General features: G+C 50.8%; 1 protein-coding gene across 1 annotated transcript; it reads left to right on the top strand.

The window, feature by feature from the left end:
- Positions 1–205: 205 nt before the first annotated feature.
- Positions 206–6,502, top strand: MDFI (MyoD family inhibitor). Its single transcript, XM_036398161.1, has 3 exons — positions 206–452; positions 5,496–5,705; positions 6,246–6,502. Exons 1-3 carry the CDS (start codon positions 206–208, stop codon positions 6,500–6,502), a joined length of 714 nt encoding a protein of 237 aa, XP_036254054.1.
- The last annotated feature ends 13,903 nt before the right edge of the window (positions 6,503–20,405 follow it).

Below are 20,405 nucleotides of genomic sequence, written 5' to 3'. Positions count from 1 at the left end.
GGGTGACATCCTTGTGTGCTGTGTGACGCAGGGGAGCCCAAACCTCCTGCCCCGAGCCATGGGCAGTGTCTGGGGCAGGGCTGGGAGCTTGGCTGACCCAGGGCTCAGCTCTAACCCCATTTTCAGCTCCAACCCCTTTTCTCTTGCAGAGGTGCCTGAGCCCTCCCTCCCTGCCCCGAGGGGTCCCTGGTCCCTCGCCCGCCCCATGGTGCCAAAGAAGGAGAAACCCCTGGAAGGTGACAAATCCCCAAAACGCCTGGAAGGTGACAAACCCTCGAAAGCCCTGGAAGGTGACAAATCCCCAAAAGCCCTGGAAGGTGACAAACCCTCGAAAGCCCTGGAAGGTGACAAACCCCCAAAGAAGGAGAAAGCTCTGGAAGGTGACAAACCCCCGGCAGTGCTGACAAAAAGCCCCCGGGCCGAGCTCTGCGGTGCTCCTGAAGCTGTGACATGTGAGTGTTGCCCTCGGGACTCATCACAAAGCAGGGCAGAGGTGGGAGCGGGGCTCCTCCTCGCTTTGTTCCTCCCCACATCAAAGCCTGAACCGAGCCTGAGTCACCTGGAGAGGTGAAAGGGAAGGGCGGCTCCCGGGGTGGCTCCCGGAGCAGCTGGAGCTGCTTGGGAAGGGTTGGGGTTCTCTGGGGGGGTGTGGTGGGAAGGGGGATGAGCCTGCCTGGGAAAGGAGCATCCCCCAAAACCCCAAATGGGTGGAAGCTCCCCAGTCCCTTTACAAGGGGTGTTAGGTGGATGGAAGCTCCCCAACCCCCTTCCAAGGGGTGTAAAGTGGATGGAAGGGGACTGGGGAGCTTCCGTCCAAGGGTTGCAAGGTGGATGGAAGCTCCCCAGTCCCCGTCCAAGGGGGGGAAAGTGGATGGAGGCTCCCCAGTGGGATGAGGGTGGCTGGGAACGGGGCTGCCCCTCCAGGGAGCAGGCAGGGAAGGGGAGAGTACGGGAAATGCAGGCGCTGCAGTGAGGAGAGCAGAGCACAGCGAGGAGAGCAGAGCTCAGTGAGGGGAGCAGAGCTCACAGGGAGAGCAGAGCTCAGTGAGGAGAGCAGAGCTCACAGGGAGAGCAGAGCTCAGTGAGGGGAGCAGAGCTCAGTGAGGGGAGAGCAGAGCTCAGTGAGGGGAGCAGAGCTCAGTGAGGGGAGAGCAGAGCTCATAGGGAGAGCAGAGCTCAGAGGGGAGCAGAGCTCATAGGGGAGAGCAGAGCTCAGTGAGGAGAGCAGAGCTCAGAGGGAGAGCAGAGCTCACAGGGGAGAGCAGAGCTCAGTGAGGAGAGCAGAGCTCATAGGGAGAGCAGAGCTCAGTGAGGAGAGCAGAGCTCAGAGGGGAGAGCAGAGCTCATAGGGAGAGCAGAGCTCAGTGAGGAGAGCAGAGCTCAGAGGGGAGAGCAGAGCTCATAGGGAGAGCAGAGCTCAGTGAGGGGAGCAGAGCTCAGAGGGGAGAGCAGAGCTCAGTGAGGAGAGCAGAGCTCAGAGGGGAGCAGAGCAGAGCTCAGAGGGGAGAGCAGAGCTCAGTGAGGGGAGCAGAGCTCAGTGAGGAGAGCAGAGCTCAGAGGGGAGAGCAGAGCTCAGAGGGGAGAGCAGAGCTCAGAGGGGAGAGCAGAGCTCAGAGGGGAGAGCAGAGCTCAGAGGGGAGAGCAGAGCTCACAGGGAGAGCAGAGCTCACAGGGAGAGCAGAGTTCAGTGAGGAGAGCAGAGCTCACAGGGAGAGCAGAGCTCACAGGGAGAGCAGAGTTCAGTGAGGAGAGCAGAGCTCACAGGGAGAGCAGAGCTCACAGGGAGAGCAGGGCTCAGCGAGGAGAGCAGAGCTCAGAGGGGAGAGCAGAGCTCCCGATTCCCGCGGCTGAGCCCTCGAGCAGCATCTGCGAGCTGGGCCGGCTGCCCACAGACATTCTGCACGCCTGAGTCACAGCACAGCCCTGCACGGCCCCCTCCCCAGCCCAGCCCAGCCCCTCACGGGCCCCGGGGCTGGGAGGGATTGGGGCACCCTCCTCCTGGTGAGCAGCCTCACCTCTGCTGTCCCCGCTCCTCACCGCGCTGCTCTTGGGGGGGGTCACCATTGGTTTTTGGGGGTTATTCCCATTTTGGCAAGCCCTGGGGAACACATTTAGGCTCTCCCATGGGATGGGGGCATTGCTGTGCCAGCCTGGCTCTGGAGGAACCGGGCAGAAAAGGCTGGAGGGTGCAGGGTGAGGTCTGTGCCCACCAATGCCAGGATTGGCCCCTCTGAGCTCAGCTCTGTGCTCAGATCCAGTTTTGCAGCATTTTGGAGCACTGGCGTTGCAGGTTTGGCATTCTGTGTGTTGAGCCTCAGGCAGGAGCAGCAGACCCAGGTGGCCACAACATTCCAAGCCCTGGCAGTGGCTCGGGGAGAGTCCGAGCAGGGGGACCCCGGTGATGCTGCCCTGGGACAGCCTGAGGGGATCCAGGAGCATCACCTCCATGGGAAACCCAAAGTTTTGGGTTTCAGGTTACAGGTTACAGACATCCAGGAGGTTTTTGGTTATTAAAGAGCTGTAGACAGGCAGTTTTCCCCAAAATCCTCCTTTCCAGGCCTGGTCCCCCCACTCCTGCATTACTGGGGAGCTGAAGGTGCCTCTTTTAGCAAAGCTTTGTCCTCGTGTCTTAAAGGCCGTCCTAAAAAAATTGGAAGCTATTTTCCCTAACTTTGAGGGGGGCATTCCTGGCTGCCTTTGGCTGCCCCTGGCCGGAGCCAGAGCATGATTTTGATTTACAAACAGTTTAATCTGAGGAATGCAGCGAAATGGGGAGCTCCAAGTGCATCCTGCTGCAGTCCCAGGCAATCCAGCTGCTGCCCCAGGCTGCTGCTGCTCTTGGCTCAGCCCCTGCCCAGCTCCCTGCAGGCTCAGCCCCTTCCTGGCACAGCTCTGGGCACCTCGGGGCGCACACAAGGCAGGAGAGGGCACTGCATGAGGGCACATAATGAACGAACACGCCGTGAGTGTCGCAGGCATCTTTTCGTGAAAAATCCTTTCCTTAGGATTTTTCCTCCTGAGAAGCTGAGAGGCTTCAAGAACAAAATGTAAACATTGATTTTCTGCTGCTGTGGAATGCAACAGGTGCATCTGGGATTGGGCTCATGTGGTTGTTTCTAATTAATGGCCAATCACAGCCCAGCTGGCTCGGACACAGAGCCTGAGCTACAAACCTTTGTGATCATTCTTTTCTATTCTTAGCCAGCCTTCTGATGAAACTTTTTCTTCTGTTCTTTTAGTGTAGTTTTAATATCATATATATCATAAAATAATAAATCAAACTGTCTGAAACATGGAGTCAGATCCTCGTCTCTTCCCTCAACATAAGACTCCTGTGAACACGGTCACACATGAGATTTTTAGAAAGGGGAGACAATCCCAGTTTTATCCAAGACCTGTTTTGTGTCTCCCCAGTCCCCCACTCTCCTGCTCCCAGCCCACTCTTCCCGCTCAGCTCTGGTTATTTTAAGTTCCCAGCGGGTGTCAAAGACCAAGCTCCCACTTTAACCTCCCTCTGCAGCCCAAGCCCAGCTCAGCCTGGTCAAACCAGCCACTGGCACCATCCACTTGTGTCTTTCACCTTCAATCTGCTTTATTTTCACCTTCCACCCTCTTTATTTTCACCTTCCGTCTGTTTTATTTTGGTGGATGCAGGACAGGGGCCGCCTGTGCCCTGCACAGAAAGCAGCTCCTGTTCCCTGGTGCCAAGAGGTGCCTTTGCCCTCGAGCCTCTGCCCTGAATCATCCCTTGTTTACTGCCATGGGAGAGGAAAAGCAAAGTTTGGCTGAAGCACCACCAGACAGGGTTTTATTTATTTTATTTTATTTTATTTTATTTTATTTTATTTTATTTTATTTTATTTTATTTATTTTTTTTTATTTTTATTTTATTATATTTTATTTTGTTTTATTTTATTTTATTTTTATTTTAATTTTTATTTATTTTATTTTATTTTATTTTTTTAATTTTATTTTTTATTTTTATTTTATTTTATTTTTATTTTTTACTTTATTTTATTATTTTATTTTATTATTTTCTTTTATTATTTTCTTTTATTTTTATTATTTTATTTTTTAATTTTTATTTTATTTTATTTTTATTATTTTATTATTTTTATTTTATTTTATATTTTATTTTATTTTATTTTATTTTATTTTATTTGTGGCCTTACTGAGGAGGATGATGGCTGCTGGAACCTTGTGCTGGTTCCCAGTGCTCTCCCAGGTGAGGATGAGGAGGCAGCGTGGGGACAGCAGGCAGGAGCGAGGGCTCTGGCAGGACACGGGGCTGCAGCAGGAGAGGCTGGAGGGAGGCACAGCCACAGAACTGAGTTATTTTCCTCCTCCTGCAGAGAAGTTCAGCCAGAGGTTGCAGAGACCTCAAGGAAGTGGCTGGTTCCTGCAGGCTGGGGAGAGGAGCGACTGCTCTGCAGCGATGCCTCATCTCCTGTGGCTCTGCAGAGGGCAGTGGGGACACTCAGGAGCCCTGTCCAGCTCTGTCCAGCAGCCTTGGTGGCTTCATCCCTCCTGGCCCTGCAGGAACATCTCCTCCTTCAGGTCTTCCGATGAGTTTCAGCCCATCCTTCCTGACAAATCTTCATTTTTTGGTGGTTTTCCATCCCTTTCTCTCTCTGCAGCCTTTGCCTCCTTCCCTCCAGCCGCCTTTTCCACATCTCCTGCTCCATCTCCCTCACAGAATTACAGAATCACAGAATCACAGAATGATGAGGTTGGGAGAGACCTCTCAGATCATGGAGTCCAACCTGTGCCCTCACGCCTCAACCAGACTCCAGCAATTGCCATGTCCAGTCTTTATTTAAACACATCCAGAGGTGGTGATTCTACCACCTCCCTGGGAAGGGCATTCCAGTACTTTATTATTCCTTTGGTGAAAAATTTCTTCCTAATATCCAACCTGTACCTTCCCTGACGTAGCTTGAGACCATCTGTGGTGGTGCTCACAGGGGTCCCAGGACGAGGGAAGAGATGAGACTCTTGACTCCATGTTTCAGAAGGCTGATTTATTATTTTATGATTTTATGATATATATTCTATCAAAAGAAAATGATATACTAAAACTATACTAAAAGAATAGAAGAGAGGATTTCATCAGAAGGCTAGCAAGGAATAGAAAGGAATGAATGATAATAACATCTTGTGACTGACCAGAGTCCAAGACAGCCGGATTGTGATTGGCCATTAATTAAAAACAACCACATGAGATTAATCCCAGATGCACCTGCTGCATTCCACAGCAGCAGATAATCATTGTTTACATCTCGTTTCTGAGGCCTCTCAGCTTCTCAGGAGAAAAAACCCTAGCAAAAGGATTTTTCATAAAATAGATCTGTGCCAACCATCCCCTTGGACCATCCATCCTCCAGCTCACCCCGTGTCCAGCTGGGGACTGGATTCCCATTTTCCCCCAGGATCTGGGCACACATTTCTCCCTGTGGAGAGGACAGGGGTGGTAACACTCTGCTTTTCCCTTCCAGGCCAGCCCCAGGTGGGGTCACCCCTGCAGTCCCCAGGTCCCTGCACGCAGCTGCTGCCCAACGGGGAGGCAGGGAACGGGATCTGCCGGGCTGTGCCAAAACCACCCCGCAAGCTGCAGCCACACCACTCCATCAACAGCCAGGGCAGCAAGAAGAGCAAGGGCAGCTCCAAGTCACCCTCTTCCCACATCCCCATTGAGGCGCAGGAAGGTACTGCTGAACCCTGGGGGTCTCTTTCCAGCTGTTCTCCTTGGGCCCCTCGTCCCTTGGGATCTCTTGGGTGGCATCCTCTGAGCCCTCCAAGCCTGTCATCCCTTGGGATCGCTTGGTGGCATTCTCCAAACCCTGTGCCCCTCATCCCTTGGGATCTCTTGGGTGGCATTCTCCAAACCCTGGGCTCATCATCCCTATGGATCTCTTGGGTGGCATCCTCCAAGCCCTGGGCCCCTCATCCCTTGGGATCTCTTGGGTGTCACCCTCCAAGCCCTGAGCTCATCATCCCTTGGGATCTCTTGGGTGACACCCTCCAGGCCCAGTGGGACCCCTGGACCCTCCTGGCAGCCTCTGCAGGGTGGATGCTGAGTGGGGCCATCTCCTGTCCTCCAATTTCGGTTTCTCTTGAGGGCTGGGTGTTGATGGGGACCCTCTCCTGACCCCTTTTCCCCTCCCTTCCATGAATTCCCGAGGGAGCATTTCCACCCTCGGATGCTCCCCTAGCCTGACCTCGCCTCACCCCGTGTCCCTCCCCAGATTGCTGTGTCCACTGCATCCTCTCCTGCCTCTTCTGCGAGTTCCTGACCCTGTGCAACATCGTGCTGGACTGTGCCACCTGCGGCTCCTGCACCTCGGAGGATTCCTGCATCTGCTGCTGCTGCTGCAACTCGGGCGAGTGCGCGGACTGCGACCTGCCCTGCGACATGGACTGCGGCATCATCGACGCCTGCTGCGAGTCTGCCGACTGCCTGGAGATCTGCATGGAGTGCTGCGGGCTCTGCTTCTCCTCCTGAGGGCCCCTCTGGGCAGGGGGAGCTGCACCAGGACCCCCCAGCTCTCCCACAGCGGGGAGGCTCTGGCTGATCCCCTGGGAGGCCTCGCGGAGGAAGAGGAGGAGGAGGAGGAGGAGGAGGAGGAGGAGAGTGAATCCCCCGCTGGAATCCTCATCCTTGGAGCGTGTCCTGCCCCAGGAAGGGTGACACGGGGCCACGGGGGCTCTGGTGGTGTCCTGGCCTGCTCTACCTCTGCCAGCACTGGGGGACAGTGGGAGCTTCCTGCCACCTGAGCCGAGAGCAGGAGTGCCCGTCACACAGAGCCACCCCAGCACTGGGGACAGCCACCCTGCAGAGCCACCCCAGCACTGGGGACAGCCTGTCACACAGAGCCATCCCAGCATTGGGGACAGCCTGTCCCACACAGCCATCCCAGGGCTTGGCCTTGGGGACATCCAGTCCCAGAGAGCCACCCTGGGGCCCAGCCTTGGGGACAGCCCATCCCGTAGAGCCACCCCTGGACTGGGGACACCCGTCCTGTAGAGCCACCCTGGGGCCTGGCCTTGGGGACAGCCTGGCACTGGGGACAGCCCATCCTGCTGCCACCAGGCCAGGACAGCATTCCAGGGGGGTTACAGGGGTTGGCACAGAGCAGGAACATCACCAAGGCTGGGTGCCCCCTGGGCACTGGGACCACTGTGGGGTCCCAAAGTGGGGGACACGTCCTGCCAGGGCCCTGCCCTCCGTGCCCAGCCTGGCTGCCAAGTGCAGTACCCACAGCCTGAGCCCCTTCTGGAGGGAGCTTTTCCTGCAGCTGTGTCCCCCTTGTGTCCCCCGTGTGTCCCCCGTGTGTCCCCAGGCATGTGGGGCACGGTGGCTGGGTTGGTGCCAAGTGACCCCAGCATTGCTGTCCCCATGCTACCACCCCAGGGACAGAGGTGGTGGCTGGGTGAGGGTGGCAGACACCCCCTGACGGGCTGGGCAGACGGGAAGGGAAGTGTCACGGTATTTTATAATTTTTTTTTTGTTCCTTTTTACTGTAAATAAAAGTCTTTCTTCATTTCTGACTGGCAGCTGGCCCAGCACGTGCTCTGCAGGGCACTCCCTGGGGACAGAGGCTCTGTGTCCCCAGTCCCTGCAGCCCATCCTGCTCCCAGCTGGCTTTGGGGACATGGGACAGGTCAATGAAAGCCCCAGGGTGCTCCTGTTTGCTCCTTGTGCTGGGAAGGAAAATGCAAGAGGCTCCAGGGAACAGGTTGAGGTCCTGGAGTGCCCCAGCTCTCAGGACAAACCCTGGGGTCCACTGGGACAAACCCTGAGCTGCCCTGGGACAAACCCTGGCTCCTTGTCCCACCGTCCCTGGGATGTCACCTGCTTCACCAGCCCCAGGGCACAAATTCCCCAAATTAAAAAATAAATTACGCAAATTCCCGTGGAAGGGCTGGGGCTGGTGAGTTTGCTGCCCTTGGAATTGGGCTGGTTTTGGCCACTCCTGCCCTGGTTGGGACCCCCACCCGTGCCACCACGACCCCACTCCAGGGTCTTGCTGCCCTTGGAAAGGCCCGGCTGGCCCAGCTCAGCTGCTGCCTGGGCTGAAGCTGAGCGAGGAGGGAAAAGCACTTAAAAAGTGAGGCCAAATGGGTCAGGTGGTCACAGTGACAAGGGCACAAACCCTGGCTCCTTGTCCCACCATCTTTGGGATGTCACCTGCTCCAGGCTGCTTCACCAGCCCCAGAGCACGAATTACCCAAAGGAGAAAATAAATTATGCAAATTCTATGGAAGGGCTGGGGTTGGTGGGTTTGCTGCCCTTGGAGTTGGGGTGGTTTTGGCCACTCCTGCCCTGGTTGGGACCCCCACCCGTGCCAGGCCGTGGCACCAGGGCCAGGCACCACGACCCCACTCCAGGGTCCCGCTGCCCTTGGAAAGGCCCGGCTGGCCCAGCTCAGCTGCTGCCTGGGCTGAAGCTGAGCGAGGAGGGAAAAGCACTTAAAAAGCGAGGCCAAATGGGTCAGTTGGTCACAGTGACAGGGGCTGCCTGGGGATCTGGGCTCGCTGCCCTCCGGCGCTGCCGCTCGGCCGGGAATCCTATTTTTAGTGGTGAGCAAGAGCCCAGCGTGGTGCAAGTGCACAGAGGAGCCACAGAGGATGGTGTGGGCAGCCTTCCTCCACCCCACGGCCCGCAGGGAGGGCTGGGGGTGCTGGGTTTGGGGTTGGCCCCTCGGGAAAGCAGTGAGGGAGGGGTGGGATGCACATCCCTGCCCACCCTGGCGCAAGCGGGCTCAGGGCCCCATGTGGCACTGGCAGGGTCGCTCAGAGCTGCTCCACAGGCTCTGCTCCAAACCCTTTGCATCCTTGGCACGGAGGTTCTGGCCTTCCCCGGCCTGGCCTCGTTTCTGCTGCTAATTAGGGAGCGTGGAGCTGCCAGGGCTGCTCCCACCAGCCGCAGCCGCTTAATGGGGAACAGATTCCCCCAGTGCAGGAGGGCCCTGAGGGCCGGCTGGGTGGGGTGGGGGTCACACACACACCCCCAGCCCCCTCCTGCTCCTCCCCAGCCCTTGAATGCTGCTCCCAAAGGAGCAGGTCCCCATCCAGAGCAGGGAGGGCATCCTGGTGTGTTTTCCTCCATGGGTGTGATGTCCACGCTGCTGTGACAGCTGCCTTTGAGAAAATGCAAATAAAAGAGCAATGATCGGCGCTGGGCTGCCCAGTTCTCTGCCCTCTGCAAACGCCCCCTCAGAGAGCTGTTCCCACCTTCCTCAGCAGCTCCTCAGGGCTGGATGTTGGAAGGGGCAAAGACAAATTTATTTCAGCCCCCACCCCAAATCTGAAGTGCACTCCCTGCCCTGGGCAGTGCTGGCTGCTCTGCTCACACCCCAGGAGCTCCTGGAAATCCCAGGGGTGGTTCTGGGATGTGGGAATGATGGATCAGGGCAGGGATTGGTGACCCAGAGCAGGGAATGACGAACCAGAGCAAACTCAAGTCCCTGAAAGGGCTTGAAAAGCTGATTTAAACCCTTCCCCTGGATACAAGTTGGCACTGGCTGTGCAGGTTGCAAAACACTGGGCAGGGCAAGAGTTAAACCCTCCTGCCTGGGAATTAATTAACAACAGATGTGCTTGGTTTTAACTAATTACTCTCCTGCCAGCACTTGGTTTTTATGGTTTTCTCAGAGTTGGAGCACCATGCCCACACTGATGTTGATCCTGCTGGGCTTTCCTGGGCACCCTGGGCTTCCCTGCCCGCCTTCCCCAGCCTGGCTGGCCCCGAGTTTGGTGTTTTAAGTGAAACAATTCAATTAAATTGGCTAAAATCCATTAAAATTCCTAATTTTTAAGTCACCTAAGCCAGTATTTTGGTGCAGGGAGCCCCCAGTGCTCCATGGGGTGGGCAGTGCCCGATGCCAGCTGGGCACAGGGGTTTCCTTTTCCTACAATCCCTGCTGGGGATTGATTATTCCTGGGACGTTGGAGGGAATGGGAATGGGAATATTAATGATGGGAGCTTGTTGTTTAATTGCTGATGGATTCCAGGGCCTGCTCAGCCTGTCCTGGGTGCAGCCAGGGCAGAGCAAGAGGGACAAGGGGAGGTTTGGAAATCCTGCAGGGATCCGGCCCTGCCTCACCCCCCTGCCCTGAGCTCCCCAGACCCCTCCTGGTTTTTCCATGGCTGGAGCAGCTCAGGATGAGCCCCACATTTGGCTGCTCCCTCGGTGGGGAGGGCTGTCAGCAGCCTGGGCTATTTCTGTCCTCAATCACGATCAATAAAGCAGGAGAGCATTTTTATTTTCCACTCCAAATACTTTCTCCATCCTGTTTCCTCCCCGTTCACACGGCGGGCTGGCGAGCGCTCCAGCAAGGAGGCCCAGGGAGCCTTTTCCTCCTCTTCCTCCTCCTCACCCTCCTCCTCCTCATTCCAACCCCCACTCCTGCACTGTGCCACCCCAAAATTCCCCAAAACCCCCGCAATCCAAGGGGCAGGTTCAGCTGCAAGACGGCGCACATGCGTGCGCTCACACTCACACAGAAAAGAAAACACTCCCAGAGCCAAAAAGGGAGGGGGGGGGGGAAGAAAAAATTAAAATAAAATAAAACAAAATAAAATAAACCTGGTTTTTTTGGAAGGCAGAGCAGCTCATGTAATCCCAGATTCTGGCAGGATGGGGGGACGGGGCCGAGGGGAGACGACTGCAGTCTATTAAACTTCCTTTGAGAACCTGCCAGCCTGACAGCAGCTGGAAGGAATTAACGTTTCGGGGCCACCGCTCCTCGGCTGCTCCCGGCCTCCCCAGCCCCAGCAGCGTCACTTTTCCCACTGCCCGAGTCCCACGGCCCCTCCCCAACCTGCCAGGAACGTGAGCGGCCTCTGCATGGAAAACCCTGGGCTTTTCCAGACGCATTCCCGCTCCTCCAGAGCCTTTTCCAGCTTTTCCAGACGCATTCCCGCTCCTCCAGAGCCTTTTCCCAGCTTTTCCAGACGCATTCCCGCTCCTCCAGAGCCTTTTCCCAGCTTTTCCAGACGCATTCCCGCTCCTCCAGAGCCTTTTCCAGCTTTTCCAGACACATTCCCGCTTCTCCAGAGCCTTTTCCAGCTTTTCCAGACGCATTCCCGCTCCTCCAGAGCCTTTTCCAGCTTTTCCAGACACATTCCCGCTTCTCCAGAGCCTTTTCCAGCTTTTCCAGACGCATTCCCGCTCCTCCAGAGCCTTTTCCAGCTTTTCCAGACGCATTCCCGCTTCTCCAGAGCCTTTTCCCAGCTTTTCCAGTCCTTCCTCAGCTTTTCCGCAGCTTTTTCCCAGCTTTTCCAGGTGTTTTCCCACCTTCTCCAGAGCTTTTCCAGCTTTTCCAGTCTTTTCCAGCTTTTCCAAACCCTTTCCCAGCTTTTCCACAGCCTTTTCTACCTTTTCCAGAACCTTTCCAGCTTTTCCAGAACCTTTCCAGCTTCTCCAAAGCCTTTCAATCTTTTCCAGAACCTCTCCAGCTTCTCCAGAGCTTTTCCATCTTTTCCAGAACCTTTCCAGGTTTTCCAGTCTTTCCTCAGCTTTTCCAGAGCATTTCCCCAGCTTTTCCAGGTGTTTTCCCACCTTCTCCAGAGCTTTTCCAGCTTTTCCAGTCTTTCTCCAGCTTTTCCAGAGGCTTTTCCACCTATTCCAGAGCCTTTTCCCAGCTCTTCCAAAGCCTTTTCTACCTTTTCCAGAGCCTTTCCCAGCTTCTCCAGAGCCTTTCCCAGCTTTTCCACTTTTTCCAGAGCTTTTTCCCAGCTTTTCCAGATGTTTTCCCAGTTTTTCCAGAGGTTTCCCACCTTTTCCAGAGGCTTTTAAACATTCTCCAGAGCCTTTTCCACCTTTTCCAAAACCTTTCCACATTTTCCAGAGGTTTCCCACCTTCTCCAAAGCCTTTCAACCTTTTCCAGAGCCTTGTCCATCTTTTCCAGAGGTTTTCCCACCTATTCCAGAGGATTTTCCACCTTTTCCACAGGCTTCCCACCTTTTCCAGCTTTTCCAAACCATTTTTCACCTTTTCCAGAGCCTTTCCACCTTTCCCAAAGCCTTTTCCACATTTTCCATCTTTTCCAGAGGCTTTTCCATCTTTTCCAGAGGTTTTTTCCAGGCAGCCCCTCAGGAAGAGGAGCCTCCCAAACCCAAATAATGATTTCCTGCCGGGTTGTTTTCTTTTGGAAACCGGAGAGGGGCTGGAATTCAGGAATATCTGAGAGCTGGAGGTGCCAATGTTTGAGAGGGATTCAGGGGAATTTTTTGGGGAGAGGAAAATTCGGTGCTGAATTTAGCCCTACATGGGTTAAACTGAGTTATGGGGTGAAAAATGATATGGTAAAAATATATATTCTATTTTTAAAAAATATAATATTTAAATATTATATTTAAATATCATAGTAAAACATTATACCAGAATATGATATTGAAATATCACCAATTTCAAAGCAAAATATATTTTAATGTATTTATATTTAATACTTTAATAATTTATATCTATATTATATTTTAATTAGAATAAAAATGGTAAGCTAAAGTAGATTCTATAAAACATTATCTTGAAATATATTCTCTAAAATATATGATATGAAAAGATATAAAAATAAATATATCAAAATATATTATAGAGTTATATTAAATATAATATGAAGATCTATAAATATATTATCATTATTAAATATTTACATATATAATATATTTAAAATTAAATATGTATTTACATTTATATATAGATAGGCTCATATATATATATTTTGCACAAACATAGATTTTTCTATGTTCACCCAGTGGTATTATATATACACACATTATACACATATATACATATTTTATATATCTTTTAAATATATTTTATATATACACATACCTGTATATACATATTTTATATATTTATATACATATATATTTATATATGTTATACATATTATATATATTATATGTATGATACATCTAATATATGTATATATTAGATGGATATTGTATATATTATATATAATATGGTTTATATTTATATTTATATTTATATTTATATTTATATTTATATTTATATTTATATTTATATTTATATTTATATTTATATTTATATTTATATTTATATTTATATTTAAGATACCACTAGGTGAGTATAGAAAATTCTATATTTGTACTTTTCCCAACCACTTTTATCCCTCTTAGAGCTTCCCAAACCTCCCTGGTGGTGCCCTGTGCCAGGTGGGAATAGGAGCTGCTCCCAAATCCCACCCAGATTTTGGGAACCCAAATTCCTGCAGGAACCCAAAATCCCCAAATCCCACCCAGATTTTGGGGACCCAAATTCCTGCAGGAACCCGAATTCCTGCAAGAACCCAAAATCCCCAAATCTCTCCCAAAACCCACCCAGAGTTTTGGAACCCAAATTCCTGCAGGAGCCCAAATTCCCCAAATCCCACCCAGATTTTGGGAACGAGTGATTCCTGCAGGAACCCAAAATCCCCAAATCTCTCCCCAGTCCCACACAGATTTTTGGGAACAAGTGATTCCTGCAGGAACCCAAATTCCTGCAAGAACCCAAAATCCCCAAATCTCTCCCAAAACCCACCCAGACTTTTGGAACCCAAATTCCTGCAGGAGCCCAAATTCCCCAAATCCCACCCAGATTTTGGGAACAAGCGGCTCCTGCAGGAACCCAAATCTCCCCAAATCTGCCCCAAATCCCAAACCCGATGCTCTCGGTGCATCCGCGGGTCTCAGCCCTGGGGGTGCGGAGTCCTGGGGATGCTCCCGGGGCCGAATTCCCGAATAATTCCCGAATTCCGGGTTTATTCCAGGTTCATTCCAGGCTGGATGCTGCCCTCTAGTGAAGGCGGGACCAGTCCCACCAGTGCCACCGGAGCGCGCGGACTGGGAGCAGGTGATGGAAGGGTCCTCGGGAAAATCAAGGGGAAAAGAAAAATCGAGGGAAAAATCAGGGGAAAATCAAGGGGGAAAAAAAAATCGAGGGAAAATGAAGAGAAAAATCAGGGGAAAATCAGGGGAAGATCAAAGGAAAAATCAAGGGGAATGTCGAGGGGAAATAGAGGAAAAATCGAGGGGAATGTCAAGGGAAAATAGAGGAAAATCGAGGGGAACGTCAAGGGGAAAATCAAGGGGAAATCAAGGAAAAATTGAGGAAAAGTCAAGGAAAAATCGAGGGGAACTCGAGGGAAAATCGAGGGAAAATCGAGGGAAAATTGAGGGAAAATCTAAGGGAATGTCAAGGGGAAAATCGAGGGGAAATCGGGGGGAAATTGAGGGAAAATTGAGGGAAATGGAGGGGAAAATCAAGGAAAAAAATCAGGGGAAAATCAAGGGAAGATCAAGGGGAAATAGAGGGGGAAATCGAGGGAAAATCGAGGAAAAATCAAGGGAAAATCATGGGGAACGTCAAGGCAAATCAAGGGAATATCAAGGGGAAATCGAGGGAAAATTGAGGGAAAATTGAGGGGAAACCCAAGGGGAAATCAAGGGGAAATTGAGGAAAAATCTGGGGGAAATTGAGGGAAAATTTGAGGGAAAATTCGAGGAAAATTCGAGGAAAATTCGAGGAAAATTGAGGGGAAAATTGAGGGGAAAATCAAGGGAAAATCAAGGGAAAATCGAGGGGAAATCAAGGGGGATCATCAAGGAAAATGAAGACACGAGGGTCACATTTTCATTCCAGAAGTGCCAAGTGGCTGCACCTCCTCTGGAGACACCCCTGGCATGAGCAAAGATTTCACCCAGCTTCATTTAAAGCAGATTTTAGTTTAAAAAAAAAAAAAAAGCCAAATAAATTATTTTAAGAGAGTTTAAAGAGGCTGAAATTGGGGCAGTGCGACCCCCAGAATGAGGTTCCCTGGGGTTTGAAGTGGGTTGAGCAGCCTTGCAGCTCTAAAACAATTTAAAAGTTATTTTGAAGTGCTTAATTTTTAATTAAATGAGTTAAATTTTAATTATCTGGACACTCTGTGCCAGCTGGGGAGGATGGAGGACATGAGGGGCTGAGTTTGTGGTGCCCACATTGTCCAGGTGGGCAGGGGGCAGGAAAACTCCTCAGAAGCCCCCAAAACCCCTCCAAAATTCCTAATCCACAGCAGGAAAATAATCCCTGCACTTGAATTTTGGCTGATTCCTTCTGCTTTTAGCCCAAACGAGGTGCTGGGGGTGGCAGGTTCACCAGAGCTGAGCTGGCACCTCAAATATTCCAGAAACCCTGAGGTTTTTAGGGGAAAGAATCAATAAAAGTTGGCTGTTAATTGGTACCAGCCTGGAGAACTCCCTGCAGTGGAATGTGGAGGAATGAATAAAAGTAGTGAGAAATGGGGGAAAGAAAAAGAAAATTTAAAAAAAAAAAAAATCAGGTTCTTCTTTTGCCATCATAAAAAGTATAAAAGAAAAAAAAAAATCCCTTGTCCTTTTGTCCCCTCCCTTGCCCTCTACAGATGCAAAAAAAAAAAAAAAAAATCTAATTAAAATTTAGCAGAAGAGAGGGGGAGAAAAATAAAAAAAGACACGGGGTTTTTAGCTTTAAAAAAAAGCAAGAAGATCCTTAACAAAGGCCATAATATTACCAGGGCTGATTCGTCAGCTGCTACCTGATAATCTCGACTTGAGCGAGCTTTATTAACGCTGGAAGCCTCGGCTCTTTGTTAATTACGGGCTTTGCTAATGATTTGGAATATTGGCCAGTTCTGGGGGATGTTGATGAATAGAGACCTCGCCAAGATTTATTCCTAATTATCTCATTTGTCTCCCTCCATTACTTTTTATGGCTGAAATTTATGGAGCTATTACTGGGGACCTCGCCGCGGCTCCGAGATGATTCGGGAGAAGAGAGATGTTTAATAATAATAACAATAATAATAATAATAAAAAAAAAAGCTGGATTAATAGGAAAGAGATTACAGAGAGGCAAGAGGTGGGGGCTGCTCCTGGGGCGACCCCAGGGATGGGCCCTGCGAGGGAGAAATGTCCTTGCCCAGCAGCCAAGGGGTGTCTGGGATGCTGGAAAAGTTGGGAAATTCCTCCTGGCACCTGTAAGAGTTGGGGAACTCCTTCAGAAGGAGAAATCCAGCAGGGTTTTCCCAGTGGTTTTCCCCGTCCTGGTCTCCTTCCTCCCCTCTAAACGATGCTCTTGAGCCTCTGGGATGCTCTGGCTCCTGCTCCACCCCAAATCTGGGATCTGTGACCCCAGAAGTGCCCCACAGTCACTTCTTTAACCCCGGTGCTGCCATTTCCAGGCTCATCCCAATGAAATAATCCAGTGGTTGAACATCTGACACCTCTGGGTCACGGAATTTCCTGTGTGGATGTGGCAGTGACCAACCCCATCCAGCCCCAAAAATCCAAGGGGTTTCCCAGCAGTTTTCCCCATCCAGATCTTCTCCCTCCCACCCAAGTGATGCTCTTGAGTCTCTGGGATGCTCTGGCTCCTGCTCCACCCCAAAGCTGGAATTTGTGACACACCAAGAGCTGAAATTTGTGACAAAAGCACCCCAGGGTCACTCCTTTAACCTCAATGCTGCCATTTCCACTCTCACCCAATAAAATAATCCAGTGGTTGAACATCTGACACATCTGGATCATGGAATCTCCCCAGGCGGGGTCCTGGCAGTCCCATCCAACCCCAAAAATCCAAGGGGTATCCCAGCAAACCAACCCTTTGCTCCCACCCCATCATGGGGCTGGGCCCCCACTCTTTAATCACCCCGCAAAAAGCAATTATTATTATTATTAACAATATTAAATAAAAATATTCATAATAAATATTATTTTAATAATAAATTTAAAATTATTCTTTTCCTCTCAGCTGCACTGGGGACTCCTTCTCTGCCAGGTTCTCCCAGTAAACATTTTGCCAGTCCAATCGAGTTTGGCACACAAAGGAGAGCTGGGGCTGCAGCTTATCTCCGTGGAGTATTATCCCTGTATCTTCCAGTGTAAACCCACTCTGGTCCTGATAAGAGGCCTCACACAAAAGATCAAAGGCAGCCAGACTCTCATGGAGAGAAGGGTTTTGCTCCTTTTTTTTTAATTTTTTTTAATTTTAATTCTTTTCCCCCCCTTTTTCTTTAATTCTGAATTTGCAGATCCAGAAGGAGAAGCTGCATTCCCGCCCAGGAATGCAGATTAAAATAATTACCCACAGCTGGTTTCATTAGCCAAGAGTGAAGGAATAAAAATAAAAATTCGCATTAGGGATTTGGGGAACCCCAAATTGTAGAGATGCTCATGGGGGGAACAGGGACAGGAGTGTCCCAACCCATCCCAGGGATGGGACAAGCACAGGTGACAAGGGAAACCTGAGGAGGATGAGGGAGCTTTTGTCTTTTATTATTTTTTTCTTCCTCCAGGTCCCTGATGGATATTCCAGGCAGGAAACACCACAGGGATTGGGATTGGAGTTGGGATTGATGGGGCGGGGATGGACCTGGGAGCGTCCAACCCTTCAGAATCCTGGGAATCTCCACCTGGATGCAGGGTCCCAGCACGCTGAGGACACAGCAGATCCAGGACCAGGCTCAGGTCCCACGTCCCCATTTTCCCCTCCTGCCCGTGGTGATGCCCCTCCTGTCCTGGCTGAGGACTGGGAGGAGGATCAGGATCAGGACTGGGATCAGGATCAGGATGGAAGGAGGATGAGGATCAGGATCAGGATTGGGATCAGGATCAGGATGAAATGAAGATGAGGCTTGGAAATGGAATGAGGATCAGGATGAAGATCAGGATCAGGATTGGGATGAGGATGAGGGTCAGGATGAGGACAAGGATCAGGATCAGGATTGGGATGAGGATGAGGACGAGGATAAGAATGAGGATCAAGACCAGGATGAGGATCTGGATGAGAATCAGGACCAGGATGAGGATTAGGATCAGGATGAAGATTGGGATGAGGACTGGGACCAGGATGAGGATCTGGACCAGGATAAGGATCAGAATGAAGATCATGATGAGCATCAGGACAAGAATCAGAATCAGGATCAGGATGAGGATCAGGACCAGGATCAGGACCAGGATCAGGATGAGGATCAAGATGAGGATCAAGACCAGGATGAGGATTGGGATAAGGATCAGAACAAGGATCAAGACGAGGATCTCGATGAGGATCAGGACCAGGACAAGGATCAGGATCAGGATGAAGATCACAATGAGGATCAGGACCAGGATCAGGATAAGGATCAGAACGAGGATCAAGACGAGGATCTCGACGAGGATCAGGACCAGGACAAGGATCAGGATCAGGATGAAGATCACAATGAGGATCAGGACCAGGATCAGGATAAGGATCAGAACGAGGATCAAGACGAGGATCAGGACCAGGACAAGGATCAGGACCAGGATGAAGATCACATTGAGGATCAGGACAAAGATCAGGATCAGGCTCACCCTGGGAGTGAAGCAGCCCCTTCCCACCCGAGCTGCAGCCCCATCAACACAGATGGCAAAATCTAAATGTTATGATAAGGTATTTCTCCCAAATTTCCATCTTAATAGAATTACGAGCCTGTAATTACCCTACAAGCCTGAAAACCTGCCGGAATCCCAATTAGGAATCTGAGGACATAATTGGCCCCTAATTAGAAAGATTTGTCAAATGAGCACAATTTTCTCACCTCTTCTTTTTTTTTTTTTCCCTCTCCCCTTTTCTTTTCCTCCTCTCTTCCCCCTGATGAAAATACAGATATTTTCTTTCCCCCTCCACCTCTTTCCCCATAAACACGGGGCTGCAATCCCAGCTGCACATCCCGTTCCTCCAGGCTCTTGGGAGAGTCAGGCTCTGCAGCAGGTGTTGGGCCACTTTTATTTTTTTGAATTCCCTGGAAAGCTGCACAAATTAAAAAATGATAAAAAAAATACATTAAAAAGAAACAGAGAGGGAGAGAGCTGGGAAAGTCCAGGCTTGTTCCCCTGTGAGGATGGGCCCTGTGGGCTGGCTAGGGTGGGGAGGGAGATGTGGAGCAGATTTTGGGATGGGGGACATGGATAAGGTGGACAAAGAGAGCATCACCCCACAGCTGCCATTCCCAGTGGGATTTTTGGGGAAGCAGGGACTGGGATGGAGCACCCCCAGTCCCTCATGGCAGTGGCGCAGCTGGAGCTGGGTAATTCCTGTTCCAAAATCCAGGTTTTGAGGTCAAACACGGGGCCAGCACAGAGCTGATCCACATGGAGGGGTGAAACCACCCCAGGAGCGAAGCCAGCGTGGCCAGGCAGGGGAGAGCACCCAGCCACCCCAGCGTGCCCGTTTTGGGGTGATGGGATCCACCCTCAGCCCTGCAGAGAAGCGGCCAAATGAAAGCCTGAGGGGGTTTGGGCTCATCCTGAAGGAGCTGGAACGGGGATGACTCCAGAGGAGGATTTGTCACCACCAAGGAGAGCTCCCGTCCCCATCACAGGTGTGCCTGCACCCCATCCCCATCCCAAACCCCACCTGGAGCCCAAAACCACCCCCGTGCCACGTGCTGGCAGCACAAACCCCCCTCATCTTCCTCCTCCTCCTCCCACCAGAGCCTCTTTAGTTAAAAACGACAACAGGAGGGGAGGGATGGGGGGGAAGCCTGGTTTTCCTAATTAACAATTAGCACAGAGGGTGCTGCTAATTATGTGGTTCCATGTAATTAAGAAGCTAATTAGTGCAGTGTCAATTAAGATTTAATTAGTACCCTTGTCAAAAATACTTGAAAGCGCCGTTTATGTGCGAGTACTTCAATATTTCAATGGTCACGATCCCGGCGGGCCTGGGAACAGAAATCCTGACTTTATTGATATTGTCCCTTCAAAGCTGCCACGTGTGTCCTGTCACACACCTGGGCAGGCACCTGGGGACGTGGCAGAGCTGGGATGGGGATCTCAGTGTCCCCAGGTGACGGAAGGGTCCTCGGGAAAATCGAGGGGAAAAAATCGAGGGGAAAACCGAGGGAAAATTGAGGGAAAATTGAAGGGATATCGAGGGGGAAATCAAAGAAAAAATCAAGGGAAAATCAAAGGAATATCAAGGGGAAATCGAGGAAGAATCGAGGGAAAATCAAGGAAAAATTGAGGGGAAATTCAAGGGAAAATCCGAGTGGGAAATCAAGGGGAACATCAAAGGCAAATCAAGGGGAAATCAAGGGATGTGCCAGGAGGGTGTGGAGCATCCTGTGGGAATGGGAGAGGCAGAAATCTTCACAGGCTTGAGAAGGTTTGACTTGCAGCTTTGGAAGAAGTTTAGATTGGTGTGAAAGCAAGGTGCACAGACATTGAAACCACACAGACATGACAGAGAAATCATAAACTTGTGTTTCTATAGTTGTGAGGATTGAAACCACACAGACATGACAGAGAAATCATTGAAATTATTTCATTGAAATCACACAGACGTGACAGAGAAATCATAAACTTGTGTTTCTATAGTTGTGAGGATTGAAACCACACAGACATGACAGAGAAATCATT

This window comes from Molothrus ater, chromosome 25 (assembly GCF_012460135.2).
Source record: "Molothrus ater isolate BHLD 08-10-18 breed brown headed cowbird chromosome 25, BPBGC_Mater_1.1, whole genome shotgun sequence".
Classification (NCBI taxonomy): Eukaryota; Metazoa; Chordata; class Aves; order Passeriformes; family Icteridae; genus Molothrus; species Molothrus ater.
This window is presented reverse-complemented; position numbering and strand designations above follow the sequence as displayed.